Source organism: Chionomys nivalis, chromosome 20 (assembly GCF_950005125.1).
Source record: "Chionomys nivalis chromosome 20, mChiNiv1.1, whole genome shotgun sequence".
NCBI lineage: Eukaryota > Metazoa > Chordata > Mammalia > Rodentia > Cricetidae > Chionomys > Chionomys nivalis.
In genome coordinates, this window is record NC_080105.1 from 16,511,669 (window position 1) to 16,528,080 (window position 16,412).

Consider the following 16,412-nt stretch of genomic DNA (forward strand, 5'->3'; position numbering starts at 1 on the left):
TTTTTATTTTCTTACCTGTGTAATATTTTTCCTTCAGATAAAGGGCTATTGAGATAAAATTATCCCACATTTGATTGACATCTGCTGTAAAGCACGTACTAATTGGCCACCATTTGTCCTTTGGAGTTAGTGTGTGCCATAGTTTAACTGTTCACTTTGCCACTTTTATTATGTAAGTACAGAAAAAAAAACTGGACATGTTACTTTATTAATGAACTTCATATAGCTTTCTGCAGAAATGGATACCAATTAGAGTGTCTCCCTAGTCATACCATTTGGAAAGTGCTGTGTTCTTTAAGCTTGTACTCTCAAAATTCATAGCTTGAGACCCCTTCCGTGCTGATATTAAAGTTTAGGGTAATTAAGAGTGATTAGCTAGAGTCTCACGAATAAGCTCAGGGCACTTGTGAAGGAGGGATAGACAAAGGACACAGTGAATACTCATCCTCTAAAGAGAGCATCACCAGAGTGGATGAGTCTACCAGTGCATGGCCTTCTTAAAAAAATGTATCCTGAATGGACCAATACTGGAAGCTTTCTCTTCTGCTACTGAACATATTGCCTCTTAACACCAACATAGTAAAGTAAGTTTTATGCGATATGGGATTCATTTGTACCACTTAAACTCCTTTCATTGGCAATGTTATCAGTAAAAGATCTGCTAGTACTGTTTTATTTGAGAACTTTTGGCATGAAGCACTGTAGCAGAAAAAAAATCGGGAGACTGGAAATGTTTACAGGAACAGCTTCAAAGAAATGCCAACAAAACAGAAAGAAGTAAAATAAACTCCGAGCTTAGTTTTGTTTAGATTGAAATCCCCACATGCATTAATTCAAGTGGGATTAAGTTTGAGGGACTTGTCAGCATGACTGCACACCCCCGTTGGCTGATACTGCCCTTATGTAAGCCAAAGATGCTTAACAACCTTAACAGTCCTTGAAATATGTTTCAGCATTCTGACTATGCATAGGAGTTTTTGCCTTGCTGTTGTGTCTGCCGGAAAGCAATCATTTGTGTCTTTAAATATTTTTTATTAGTTTACGGTAAACAGATATGCCTTGAGAATGTACTAAAAATCCAGGATAGAAGGTGTTAATTGGCTTATGTTTTACTGCTGGTAACTTACTTACAGTTTTGGGGTGTTCTACTAGAATATAAATTGTTTAATTATTAATCATACTTGTCATTACCACTTTTTTCTCAAAAGCAAAAATGTTTTTAATGTTTAAGTGTATACCATTATGTTACATTATCTATAATGTTTCATTTTGATTGCAATACTAATATTTGATTGCATGATGTTAATTGAACTAATACTTTAGACCTTCATTTGCTTATGACATTCAAGATTATTTACTATAACAAATATATATAACATGTACCCCCATAATCTTTTTTAGAAGCATCATTTAGTCCTGAAAATATACAGACAGAATTATACAGACTAAAATTGTTACATTTGGGAATATATATGTGTGTGTGTGTGTGTGTGTGTGTGTGTGTGTGTGAGTATACATGTACTGTATAATTGCAGGAGCCTAAAGATGTTAGAAGAGGGATTTGGGTGCCCTGGAACTGAAGTTACAGGCAGCTGTGAGCTGCTGTGTGGGTGCTAAGCCAGGGTTCTTTTTAAGAGCAGCAAGTGTTTTTAACCACTGAGTCACCTCTCCATCTTATTCAGTTTTTAACTTTAGCCATATTTACACCCTCCCCAAATATCAATCAGCAAAAAAAAAAATCTAATATAGCTGGAAAATCTTGAATGCATAATGTAAGTGAAATACCTTGCATTTCTGTTTGTGCTTGATGTTGTAATTCCAAGTCGAAGTATAGTTGTAATTAGCGTTGGTGGAGGAGATTCATTGTATAGGATTTACACTCAGGTTTACCCTGGAAAAGTATGTAAACCCCAGCATTCCATTCACTGATAAAGTCTCTCAGATTGGTGTTGGGAAAGGATGAAGCATTTCTGAACACTGTGGATTTATATACATGAGGAACACTCCATTTGCTAAGCCGCTCAACTGCAAACATTTACAATGTGTGAATGCAATTTACATTCTAGATTATTAGTCAGTGCCAGATACCTGTTATTTAGTATATAAATAATGTCAAATTTGTAAGTAGGTACTAATGAAAATATCATAAAACTATTGACTTCATGCATTTTTCTCAGGAAATATACTTTTGTACATGTAAGCATTTAAACTTTCAATTGTAACTAAGTAAACAGGAAATTTGTTATGAATCAAAAAATAAATAAATGATTGTTTTGTATCTAGGAAAAGAACATAGTGAGAGATATCAACAGAATAAAGCCAATTATTATTTCTTAAGCACAGAAAGAAATATTTTTAAATTTTTGATAGTGCCCTTTTTTTTGTTTTCATCTTGGTTAGTACTATGATTTTAAGAACAGTTGTCAACCTAATATGAAAATTCATTTTACTTGACCCTGCTAAATTTTAATCTACATGACTTTTAATATGAAGCAATGAGGATGTTGAGTTTGAGGCCAGAGTGGAATACATAAGTATTTCCAAGATAAGCTGGGCTATGCAGTGCAACTCTACCAATCATCAATCAATCAATCAATCAATCAATCAATCAACCTATCTATCTCCCAATGCATTTCCCTCTGTTACCTCTGTCATATGTTGATGCCCTATCCCATGGATTTAAAATAGTTGAGTTCCTTTGTGTTCAGTATAACTGTTAAGTCTTCATATTCATGTGTCTTCCTTTGTGTCTTCATATTACCAAGTCAGTGCTGTGCCACAAGAACACATATTACCTTCCCACTGCACTTCTCTTACTAATATCTATTAATGAACAGATTATTTTTACAATTTCCCCATTGCAGATTGAAAGACATGACAGCTGTGCCTATGACCACCTAGAAGTTCGAGATGGAACCAGTGAAAACAGTCCCTTGATAGGACGGTTCTGTGGTTATGACAAACCTGAAGACATAAGATCTACTTCCAACACTCTGTGGATGAAGTTTGTTTCTGATGGGACTGTGAACAAGGCAGGCTTTGCTGCTAACTTTTTTAAAGGTGATTTGTACCCTCTTAAAAATTCATGTTTCATTGCTGTTGTTAAGGGTAGATGGGGTATTAAGCTTTGAGTCTTGACAAAACTGGGTAGGAGTTCCTTAGAAGTTGAAGTATGTTCTTATTCTAAAGCTGGGGAGTATTTACTAGAATAAAATGAAAGCTATTTTAGTGCAAAAAAGTAACAGCAAATTTACATGTAGGAAATTTATAGGTATATTACCAAGTATATTATTTGAAGTGTATCATGCGAATGAATATTTCTAGTAGAAAGAATGAACAATTTTTATCTGCATGGGTTTTCACAAGATAAATTGGTTAATAATTTACATATGCTGAAATTCACCAATAGGAAACATCTAAATGTTTCCATTATTTAAATAGTACAGTTCACTGTCAACAAGAGTTGCGCAGAAAGTCACCATGCAAATTGGAAGGTGGAGAAAGTTGTTACTTCAGCTGTATAAATTCATTAAAACATACAGCAACATTCTTAAATTTTTCTGGCTTTGTCATATGCCAGTTGTAGAAACATATTATTTCTTGTGATTATGCATTTAGTTGTCAAAGCACTTAATATTTTGCTGGTATATGTCTCCACAAGTTGCTTGTGTTTGCATAATTAACAGTTTATCTATAAAGGATAAAATTATGGAGTACCTTATCTTTTTCTCTGTGTACATTTAAAAATAGTATATTATATCTGAGTCTGAGACAAATTGGACTGGAATTTATTATATATTAGTATTTGCTCATACATATAATTGATATATATTATACACATTATATTTTATGTATTAAGCAGTGCATATACTTATATAAATAGTTATTTTTAGTCTAAGTATCTGTATAAAAACACCAAAGCATTAAAATATCTAATCATCTAATAAGTTTCATTACTTTTTTTAATTTATAATCACTACAATCTATTTCTTGATGATATTTTTAAGGTATTTGTGTGGTGTATGCTTTTGCGCTTGTGCATGCAGTATTTGTGTGTGTGTGTGTGTGTGTGTGTGTGTGTGTGTGTGTATGTGTGCTGATAATTAAACCCAGGGTTTCTCAAGGGGCAAATCATATATTTTCTCACTCAGCTGTGTGTGTTTCCAGCTTCTAAAAGCTTGTTTTGAGATATATTTAACAAATTATACTGTGAAACCAGTAAGTGATGCTACACTTTTTCAACTTAATTCCAAAGCATCTCCAGGATTTAGTAATCTCCATTTGTCCTTAAGTTCAGAAAAAACACACACTGTGTGTGAGATAAGGTGACTTCCAGTTGTCCCTGAAGCAGGTGGATTTCTCGTCTCTCTCTTGGTTGACACATTATACGTTCTTATGGGTCACACAACAAAGGCTTAGTTATTAGAACTCCTTTATTGAGGAATGAGTGGTCTGTTTTATTCAGAGCCACATTTAAAGAGGTTTTGCATTCTCACGAACAGAGATTGAACACTCTAATTGCTCTGCATCTCTCTTCACTTTATAGAAGAAGATGAGTGTACCAAACCTGACCGAGGAGGTTGTGAGCAGAGATGCCTCAACACACTGGGCAGCTACCAGTGTGCCTGTGAGCCTGGCTATGAACTGGGGCCAGACAGAAGAAGCTGTGAAGGTGGGGCCTCTCTCTCTCTCAGTGTGTCTATCTCCCTCTTTTCCTGCCTGCCTGCCTGCCTGTCTGTCTATCTCTGTCTCCATCCCTCTTCTTTCTGTCTGTCTGCATCTGTCTCTGTATCTCTGTCTCTCTCTCCCTTCTCCATCTTGATGTCTCTGTGTCTCTCTCTCTGTGCCGCCATTTTCTCTTACAGTGAGCACAGCAGACATGACACCTCACATGGACACTTGTTACTAGTGTCTATCTCTTCCTCCCTTGGCTATGGGACCTGCATGTTTTTCCAGCTCCACTATCACCGACATTTATCTCTGCATGTGTTCTACCACTCCTTCATCACCCCTTCAGTTGTCTCTCCAGCTCTCCCTTTGTCTGTACACACTTCACTCACTTCCATTCTCTGTATAGGAATGTAACCTTCCATATTTCCTCAGCCACACGTTTCAATATCTGTTAATTTTTTATTATTTTCTTGACAGACTGTATGCATAGAACACACTTGTTCACTTGGCCTTCTTCACATATTCATCTACTGACACAGACATAAGAACGTAGCACAAAATTACATAAATATTTTTGTGAGTTAAAATTTATTGTACAATGGCATTTTAGTCATGGTCATCTACATTTCTCCATTGAAATCTTACATGAGAGCTGTGTATAATGTTTTGTTACCAGGGCCTATAGGTAGGTTCTTTCTTAATTATTTAAAGATGCTTCAGTTTAATTCCTCTTCCTACATTGCATTTTTTAAAATTTATTTTATTTCACGTGTGTATGTATTTAGCCTCCATGTATATAAGTGTGCCACACACACACCTGGTGCCCTCAGATGGAAGAAGATGTTGAATCCCGTGGAATCGTAGTTACAGATGATCGTGAGTCACCATCTGGGTGCTGGGAACTCAACCTAGGTCTCCTGCAGGAGCAACAGTTCTTTAAAGCACTGAGTCATCTCTCCAGCCTGTTCCTCCATTTCACACAGGCTTCACCCGTAAGGGCAGAGCACACTGGCTAATCCTCCATCCAGTCAATTTCTCTTTCACCATCCCCACTCTTCCATCTTCACAGATATTTACAATTTATAGTCACATAATTTAGTGTTTCACCAGGAAAATGTAAGTCTCCCCAAAGTGAGCCTTTTGTTTATACATCAGTGATATATAAGCTGTGCTTATATATAAGTGCAAAAGGCAGTAAAACTATTTGCTTCGTATTTGATGCTGTGGCCCCTGCTGGCTTACTTTTGAAAAATGACACTGCTTCTTTATTTCCTAAGTTTGAATTCATGCTTGTCCTTTCAAGTCTCCATCACATGTACTTAACTGCCAAGCTCCCCTCTACACCACTACATACAGAAATGAAAATGGCATAATTGGGAAAAATGTGAAGTATTTTAAAGGGGCCCATTGTGTACCAATTCTGAAGGCAAATGACTCTAAGAAATTTTATTGCTGCCTGCAGCTTCAAGCAAAGTCTTGCACGTCATAGGCAGGTGCTGGACACAGATCTGTGTCCCCAAGATGAACATCACTATTCCTTACATGTGACCCCTAGAAATAAATCTTTTTCTTTATAGTCATTTATCAAACACCCAGTGAAAATGAGCGAACCAGTCACTTTGAATACTTACTAATATGATAGCAAATACACACATACCTATGTTTACACAAGCATGTAAACAAAGGTGTCATCTTGGGTAACTATTGGACATCCCAGAAATTAGTTATGAGCTATATATATATATATATATATTATATATATATATATATGTTCTTGTTTTATTCGACTTGCCCTTGTGATACTCTGACTTTGTTTTTTTTCAATAGGAACTTAGAAAGGAAATATAAACAGTGTCTATTCCAAAAAGATCATCAAATATCCAAGAATATAATTTTTTAAAATGAAAAGCTTTGTAATAATATGTTCTATCTGTTATTTTATGTTTCTTGCTGGTGTAGGTTAAATGGTCTTACTTACCTTGGGGAAAAGTATGGGAATTTTAAAATATGGGTTTGGTCATATTTTATCAGAATATTTTATGCTCTCTGTTGTCTATCTATCATCTATCGCTATAAATCTATCATCATCATCTCTCTCATATCTTATCTATCTATTCCTCTATATATCCATCATCTACCTCTATATTTCAATATCTAAATATCTATCATCTATTATCATTATCTATTAAAACATTTGTGTATCTATATACGTACGTATGCATGTATATGTATCTATCAAAGATCTCTCAATCAGTTATTTCTATCTACTTAGCCATCATCAGTCAATCAGTTATCTATCATTTATCTTTGTATGTTTTCCTTAGTTCCCACAATTTTAGCAATTTCAAAGAAGTAATTTTATATTAACTTTTCAGTCATCAAGATACTGTAAGGTATTTCACATGCATTTAAAAAGAAGAAAACTTGGACCTGGTTTCATACGAGTCGCTGAAATATGAAGCTATTTACAATGTACTTCTTCATTTCCAAGCTGATGATTAACAGCCTATGAATGGGATTTGATGACAAAATCTTTTGCTAAACCTAAAGACTGAGAGTGCAGTTTCTTGAGTTGACAGAAGCTGAATCACATTTAATGCTGACATGGTGGGTGTTGAAGGGGTGGCACTGATACTATTTTCTTTTCCCTTCTAGCTGCTTGCGGAGGACTTCTTACAAAGCTCAATGGCACCATAACAACCCCTGGCTGGCCCAAAGAATACCCGCCAAACAAAAACTGTGTGTGGCAAGTGATCGCTCCAAGTCAGTACAGAATCTCTGTGAAGTTTGAGTTTTTTGAACTGGAAGGCAATGAAGTAAGTGAGCAAGGTCTGCAACATCTTTTTCATGTTTAGAACCCCAAGGCAGTCTGGCAACTTAAATGGTGTTACTATTCCTTTTCAAAATACACCTTACTGAATTAAAGGATCAATTTTTTGAGATATGACCGCACTGAAACTCTTGAAATCACTGATCTGGAAATGTCTGTAGGCTATCCACAAACACACCAAATTCAGGTGGAATTTAAGCTGTAGGAATGACAGCCAGAAAATGTCAGCCAAATTTTTGCTTTCACTGGATAATTTTTATAGACAAGGTCATAAGTACCTGCTTCCTTTGATGTCTCATTTTTCTGTTAAATATTTTTTGGTTAATTCTTCTAATTTTTATTTCTGCATTTATATTTAATTGTGCATGACTTAATTCCACTAAGTATAATGAAAAATTAACTAATGAAAATTATCTTGCCTTTTCTGTATACCTCATGAAACTTGCAAACACGGGACCAGAAATGTAACGTATTAATGCCTCTAGACAATGTTATTGGATTTTTTGTAGGTTTCATACACAACTTCTCTTGTGTAATTATTTTTGACTTTTGTTCCTTTTTCTGTCTAATCATGGTTTTGCTTTTGAAATATTCATTTTATTACTTATTTTATTTTATTATTTTATTTTAATTTTTTCCTTTATTTTACATACATATTCTTTTCTCCAGTAATTGAACTTGTAATGGTTAAGATAACATTTTTTTTATTTTAAGTTTTAATTGAGATGTATTACAGTTTTTCACTCTTGTTGCATTAATAACAATAAAGTTATCATTATCAAGCACAACTGAGGGCACCACAAATGCGGGCAGCATACAACCATCGTCTCTAGAAAGCACCTGGGAACCACTGGGGTACCAGGACTAAGTGAGAAGTGTCCCTTAGACAAGCATCACAGGGTATAAGGCAGCTGTGCTCCATGAAAATTTTTCATCTGTGACTTGTTTTTTGTTTTGTTTTGGTTGATTTTTATCAGTTCTCTCACTTGGATGGCATAGATGGCTAGGGTGGTACCTAGTACCTTCCAAATAAACCTACCAAAAAAATCCTTCAAAGGAGATTCACCATATAATAAACTTTGAACTTTCAAGATGTTTAGGTAGTTAAAACCCAGTGCATTTCAATAGCTGTTTCTTTGGGCTACTTGGCTATATGGATTTTTTTTATAATAGATAGAAAGGGCTTTTGTAAAAATAAATAATTATAAACATTATTTTGATCAGCTGAGCAATGGGAAAATCATCTTATTCTTTTTTAAGATTAATAAACTGCCAAACACACATAAATCGATATATAACAAATGTCACTTTAAACAAATGTTCCATTGTTTTAGAACCTAAAATACAGTCAACCAATTCATTATCCAGTTAAATGCTAATCAGAAATGTTATCTTTTTTAATTGTTAAGATAACTTTATGTATTAAAAATAAATTCTTTGGAGGTTTTGAATTAAACGTGAAGAGTGACCTAGGGGAGGTAAAGGTAGGCAGGACTTTCAAATCAGAAAAGTTAATCAGCTGGGAAGAGGAGAAGGCTGATTCATTAAAGTCCCTGTCATGCAGCGTGAGTACCTGGGTTCCACACCCAGCATCTGAAAAAAAGCAGGGCATGGTGGCACATATTGCAGTCCCAGCACTGGGGACTCCAAGACAGGAGGACCCACAGCTCTTGCTGGACATTCAGTCTAGACTAAACCTCCAGGTGCCGTATAACTCCCTATCATAAAAAGGAAGCAGGAAGTTTATGAGAAATGATAAGTGAAGTTGACATATGACCTATGCATGTGCATACACACCTACATATACACACATATGAAGATCATACACACACCAGTAGATTTGTCTAGATTATTTTTCAATATCATATTTAGGAAAAATGATAGGATGGGCATCAATTAATCTTTTTAACATATTTAATAAGCAGGGAACATAATTTTCCTTAACAATTATCTCAAATCAGAGTGACTATTGAAATAAAGACTATAATTATTACACATTTTGAAAAACTTTTTATATGATCCACACTTTCCAGAAATGGGATTTCTCTCCCAACATGTGACTTGATGTTGACGGAATGTTGAGTTAACTCTGCTATCATAGTTATTGCTGTAGCTATTATTGGGTTAGGAGAGACATTTTGAATTGACTCGTGGTGTGAAAAGAAAAGGAGCTTCTACGAAGGAGGAAGGGGCAGAGGTGGTTTTATACAAATGCCCCTTTGTGTTCTGGATGCCTCGTTCTCATTGTAATGGCCACTATTCACAGAACATCTGGCTGTGAACTTGTTAACATAGGCCAGAATTCTTAAACTGGCCTTACTGTGTGGGAAGCCATCTCAGCATTCTATGTATTTCCATAGCTTGATAACTTAACCGTTTACAGTAACAGACCCAAGCAAACCTTTGACATATAAAATCTTAGAATAAATCAAAACTTCATTAATCTATTCTCTCAACTGATGTTCCAGAAGAAAGCCAATAGTAAAAGCATTCATCATCTGAAACATTCTTTTAGAATGGAGTTCTCCCTCAACAAATGTCACACTCTAACAAAGTATGCAGAAAAATTACTTCATTCTTCCCAGTAGCAGCTTGTTTATTTAGTACCTAATTAATATGACACAAAAAAATTTCCAGTGATTTGAGTTGACATATTTCAAAGTACAGATCATGCCCCAGGGTTCAATCGTATGTATTGTTAAACCTTGCTAATTATACGTTTATATAATAAAGTTGCTCATGCAAGATGCATTCTGTAGCTTACATACACTCTGTTAGAGCTTGGGAAAAGTGTGCTGTGGAAACATCTGTTAGTGGCCATAAAATCGCTTAAGAATACTTGGCATGCAGTTGGGTCCTTGCATTTTCGTGATGCTAGGTAAATAAATCAGATGATCTTACTTCATTTTGTTACAAATCCACGGCTTATTCCACTGAAGAGATTTAGCATTTGTTTACAATCCGCTAGTAGTCTTACCAAATAATTTATAGTACCTAACTCTGAAGGAAATGAAGAAACAGGCACCCTCTAATAAGCATTGAAGACAAGATTCTAGTACTACCCACCAATTGTCTATCTAATCCTTGGAGTTGTAACCGCGGCTGTTTGGTACAGAGTACCATGCTTAAGGTATGCAGCTCTAGTTTAAACCCAACTCTGGGCTGTTAGCCAACTACAACTACATGTGATAAGTTTACCTTTGTATAGGTTTTGTAAAAAAATTCTAACCATAGGTTTTGTTCAGAGGATGACTTCTATTGACAGTGGTCATTCTGGGAAAAATGTAGCATGGAATTTTATATTTTTGTCATTGGTGTTAAATGAGACACAGCAAATGCTGCCACAATGCATTCTGAAATTTAAAATGAAAATAAAATGAAGGCAGCAATCATAGCTTATCTTCTTCCCATAGATACCACCTTTGAACAAATGATCATTTTAATTCTCCTCATATTTTGGTATTTTTGTAAAAGATGCATGATATGAATCATACAAATAAACTGTAAGCACGAGTCACTCCAGAAGGGGTTCCACAGTAAATTTCTTGAATTTTTGTACCTTCTGGTAATAGTTTACTCCTGTTGGATTTTTCTCTTTTTTAGTCTTTATGTGTTAATCCCAGTAGGACTACCATGGGGATACTGGATGAAAGTCATGACAGGTTTCTTTAACATAAGCATCAACTCTCTGGTACTCTCTAATTGGTGATCATGAAACCATGTTTGTCTAGGTTTGCAAGTATGATTATGTGGAGATCTGGAGTGGTCTTTCCTCTGAGTCTAAACTGCATGGCAAATTCTGTGGAGCTGATGTACCTGATGTGATCACTTCCCATTTCAACAACATGAGGATTGAATTCAAATCGGACAACACTGTATCCAAGAAGGGCTTTAAAGCACACTTTTTCTCAGGTATGTGTGTACACATGCTGTATGCACATGAGTTTCTGTCTTCCAGTGTGCACTGATTTAACTGCTCTGTCTTCTTCTCTGCTTTCTGTAATGGGGAGGTGTGTGGAATGCCTGAGCTAAGTTTAACAGCTTGATTAGTGCAGATGTTAGTATATTCATAGTATAGGCGCAGATGAAATGCTGTCTCCAAACAGTAGCTCTTATATAAGTTTAAATATTGGCCGGGCGGTGGTGGCGCACGCCTTTAATCCCAGCACTTGGGAGGCAGAGGCAGGTGAATCTCTGTGAGTTCGAGACCAGCCTGGTCTACAAGAGCTAGTTCCAGGACAGGCTCCAAAGCCACAGAGAAACCCTGTCTCAAAAAAAACCAAAAAAAAAAAAAAAAAAAGAAAAGAAAATTCTGGTACAAGGACTCCAGCATTTTTACATACTGACTGCTCCATACGTGTGTATGGTGATAATGACACCAGACTCCCCCAACCTGGCAGATTTTGCAAATAATTTTTATTGCCTCAAAAACTATGATTTCATTTGGGCACTAATTTTTCCCCCATTTTATATTCCTTTAATATATTAGGCTCAAGTCAATGTCCAGTTTTGTCTTGTTTATACATAAATCATTATAGTAAGTATGGAAAATGAATTTATATTACATTTAATTTAAATTGCTTTCAATAAAAATGTAAAAATGTACTTTAAAATATTGTTGTAATATGAGCAGCAGGGCTGTGTCCCCGGCACCCGGCCGCCCGCATGGCTAGCTTATGCCCCGAAATAATTACACAGAAACTGTATTCTTTTGATCACTGCCTGGCCCATTATTTCCAGCCTCTTATTGGCTAGCTCTTACATATTGATCTAACCCATTTCTAATATTCTGTGTAGCACCATGAGCTGGCTTACCAGGGAAGATCTTAACCTGCGTCTGTCTGGAATGGGAGAATCATGGCGACTCCTCACTCGGCTTCTTTCTCCCAGCATTCTGTTCTGTCTACTCCGCCTACCTAATTTTCTGTCCTATTAAAGGGGCCAAGGCAGTTTCCTTATTACTTAACCAATGAAACAACAGATAGAAAGATGATCCACCTCCATCAAAATATGTTATATATAGGTACAAAATACCTAATATTTAATGGTTTGTGACTGTTAGTAGACTTTAAAAGCCTGAAATATAAAAATAATTCCCAATTTTTACAAATACATACATACATACATACATACATACATACATATATATATACATATACATATATAGTGTGTGTGTGTGTGTGTGTGTAAATCTTAATTTCTCAGTTTTGGACTCATTTTTTATAAAACTGCTCTTCTGTCCTTCAAAAATAGATTAAAATAAACCTTACCACAGAAATCTCTTCTACCTGTATAGCTAGCAACCGATTTAACACAACTGAATCCCAATTATGTTTTAATATTAGGTGATTTGAATTTAGTTCATTCAAACTCTATTTATGCCACCTTTTTTTCTGTTTAAAATTAATGAGATTTACAATGTCCTGGGTTTGCTTGCAGTTTTCAGTGTAATTGAAGTTAAAGGTTCATAGGATCCATTGAGTTCCAAGTCAGATACAGTGAACTCAAAACACAGGGGATTGGGGCTCCCTTGTTCTCCTTCCCTCCTTTCTCTCAGATTTAATTACTGTTTAAAAATGCTTTTCAGTCATTCATTTAAGATTTCTATTATTCAAAATATAATTTTAATTTTCTAGTCTAATAGAAAGAGGACTAATTTCAGACCTGTCTATTTTGTAAATGTATATATTGAAGTTTTTGAGCAATCTGGTGGTAAGGTGGAGATAACCCTGTTATCTTACTTAGTTCTGTCTAAATATTTATTTTAAAAGTTGAACTTATGAAATGAGTGAATTCTGCAAACCGTCCAAGATATCTAGCATCTTTTACATTACTTCAGATGTTCACTTTATCTAAATATTGTTTAAAAGATTTATTAAACAAATCCTGAGTCCAATGTACCTTTAACTCTATAGAGTCTTAGTAAAGTTAAATTTGCCTTTGTGACTATTGACCAGGCAAGGCCGTAGGAACTGGAGAGACATATTGTTAGAACAATGGCATTGACATGTAAAGTGCCTTTGCTTCACTCTTCTAACATGGATGTAAGAAGGAGTACAGCTCTAGATCAGCACATACAATTGATGAAGTGGCCACATCCCTTGGTAGCATCCATAAATAGTAATTCAATATCAATCATTTCTTTGATACAATCATGTTTAGGAAGCAACTCTGATGTTAGGATTTATGTCATTCCTCTGGTGAAAAATAGCATATATAAATTATATGACTTTAATTAATTTTAATAAAGTTTAGATAAGATTATTATGTCTAGGGGTATTGCTAAATATACTGAATAATTAAGGTCAAAAAGCAACAAAAGTTCCAGCTCTGTTATTGTGGTCATTTGTGAATGGAGACGTCTGAGGAACTAAATGCTTAGCTCCATGTCACAGTCCAACCACTACTTACTTCATCTTTGTCTGCCGTGCATTTGATTGACCATAAGAGACAGCCACAACCTTGCAATGGTAATGTGTTACACTAGCATCCTTAGGACATGAAGAAAAAAGTACACTTTTTGTTTCTTTAATAGATTGCCACTTGGTAAAACTCCATAATAATTGTTAGAAACAATAAAATCTCAGGGTTCTCTCTTGGATTCATTGAAAGGTCTTAGAGATCTGCCAGGTTTGGGTTTAAAATATTTTGGATTTTTATGCATGATTAGATTAACTGTGCACCTCAATTCCTGTGTCTTTCTGTTAGCTAAGCAATACATTTCTTCTAGGAAGGGAAGTAAAGTTGCATTTGGCATAAGTTGCTATTATAAAGTGCAAGTAAGGGATGGCAGCAGATGGAGATTTGGGAGGCTACATGGCTGACTATCAGAATTCTAAACTGTATATTTGTCTAGCTGTGTATTTGCATTGAAAATAGCTAGATTTCTCATAGTGTTTTGAGCATAATCGTTTACAAAATAGTACGTAATGGTTTGTTAAGTGGTTCAGTATAACTAAGTTTATTAAAAAATAAATATGAAAACCATAGATAAACATACCGTACTTTCTAGTAAATTGAAAGGTTTTTTTTTTTATTTCAAAATTTATTACTTAGGGATTTGCTAAAGCATAGTCATGGAAGTATTTTCACAAATACTATAGAAAGAAAAAATGGTCATGGGAATCAAATCACCGAACATGATCTGTCTCAGAACTCTGAGTCTTGGAACAGTTTTATGAACTATCTCAAAACTAGACAGGAGGAATTCAGAGTTGCTTTATGGGGTAATTGTATGACAGTAGAAAGTATAAATAAGTGACAGCAAATGTACCTGGTAGAGTCCTTTTTGTCCTAAGTATCCTAATGTTATTTAGAGAGGTTATCATCTAAAACGTTGTAGATTATAGACTATTGTTGGAACCTGGGTAGAAACCTACTCATCTTATGTGCCGCATGCACGTAAGTAAGTAAGAGAGCTGCCACTCATAAGTGCCCAGATGACTGTGCTGTGGTACAAATGTGGTGATTCTGATGTTGTGCAATTCCCCCTAAGGAATGTTTCTTTAAATTAAATACAAAAAAACTGTCAGATGACAAACTCTTGCATCGCATACTTCTCTGTTACTCCAAACATTTTTAGATCTGTAAAGCATTGCATCATGGACTGTCCTCTTTGAAAGTGAAAGAATTTTACTACTTATACAGATTTTAATTAGTTGTATAAGATGAAAATATAATTGGATTAATTTTGAATTATCTCATTACAAGCTACAAAATATACATGCTACTCTAATATACATATTGATTTTTTTTTGAGGTTTAGTTTAAAATTTTTATTTTTAAAACTCAGAAGTTGTTACTGATAGAGAACTCCTAATCAATAATATAATATATGCAGTGGTTTTTTTTTTTTTTTTTTTTTTTTTTGGTTTTTCGAGACAGGGTTTCTCTGTGGCTTTGGAGCCTGTCCTGGAACTAGCTCTGTAGACCAGGCTGGTCTTGAACTCACAGAGATCTGCCTGTCTCTGCCTCCCGAGTACTGGGATTAAAGGCGTGTGCCACCACCCCCCGGCTATGCAGTCATTTTAAATGCTTTACAATAACAGTTACTAGAAAACTTAATATTTATCAGTAAAAATAAATTTTATTAGTTATTCTATCTTATTCCGAAAGAAAAACTTCTTAAAAGTTTAGTTCTCTTGCAAAAAGTGGTCCATCAGGAATAAAGATAAACAAATGCATCAAGTTCTAGGGTATGCAGTGGAGTAGTCTGTGCATAATATAATTTCTGATGTATCTGATAAAGTAGTACAGATATTCTAGCTCTTTCCACTTTTAAATGTGTGTTTTACATTGAAGGAGAAGAATAAAAGATATGTTTTAAAAAGGAAATTTACCAGAGAAATTAACATGCATTGTGTCTGCTACTGCTATATTAGAGAAATTAACACATTTTCATGTATCGATTCTAGGCAATTATAAGAAATCAGTCAAAAAAATTTAAATTAATGGATTTTCTGTCTGACAAATCTATGCCTGTCTAGAAAAGTCATTGTTTCTCATTGTAGGGTAATTCCATTCAAACTCCTTTTATGGGCGTGCATGCACGTATTATAGAGAGCTCCTGCAGTAGCATTTTCTGTGTTTTCAAGGGTTTTTAGCATCTGTTATCTCTCCTCATCCTCTCCCCTCTCCTCCGCCTTCCCATCTCACACCCCCACTTAACCTTTCTTGCTCCACTATTCCTCATTTCCACTTTTAAACCTCCTGCATTCTAACTCCACTTCCTTGGCTAATCACATCCTCCATGGTCCTTTACTCCTTTCCCAATCTCTATGGGACAGCTAAGTCTTATGACCCACTCCATCCAGATGAAGGCGCGGACATGGCAGAGTCAGAAGCAGTGGAGAACTATAGCAAAACTGTTTCTGCACACAACGGGGCAGCTGTACGTCTAATCTCACAGCAG

At 35.3% G+C, this 16,412-nt stretch overlaps 1 protein-coding gene across 1 annotated transcript in view; it reads left to right on the forward strand.

Moving 5' to 3' along the window:
* Positions 1-16,412, forward strand: part of Tll1 (tolloid like 1) — a 185,575-nt gene that overhangs the window by 149,809 nt on the left and 19,354 nt on the right. Inside the window, exons 13-16 of the mRNA XM_057752469.1 lie at positions 2,865-3,060; positions 4,547-4,672; positions 7,327-7,487; positions 11,233-11,413. Coding sequence (XP_057608452.1) covers positions 2,865-3,060; positions 4,547-4,672; positions 7,327-7,487; positions 11,233-11,413 — 664 coding nt within the window. The remainder of the gene's footprint in view (positions 1-2,864; positions 3,061-4,546; positions 4,673-7,326; positions 7,488-11,232; positions 11,414-16,412) is intronic.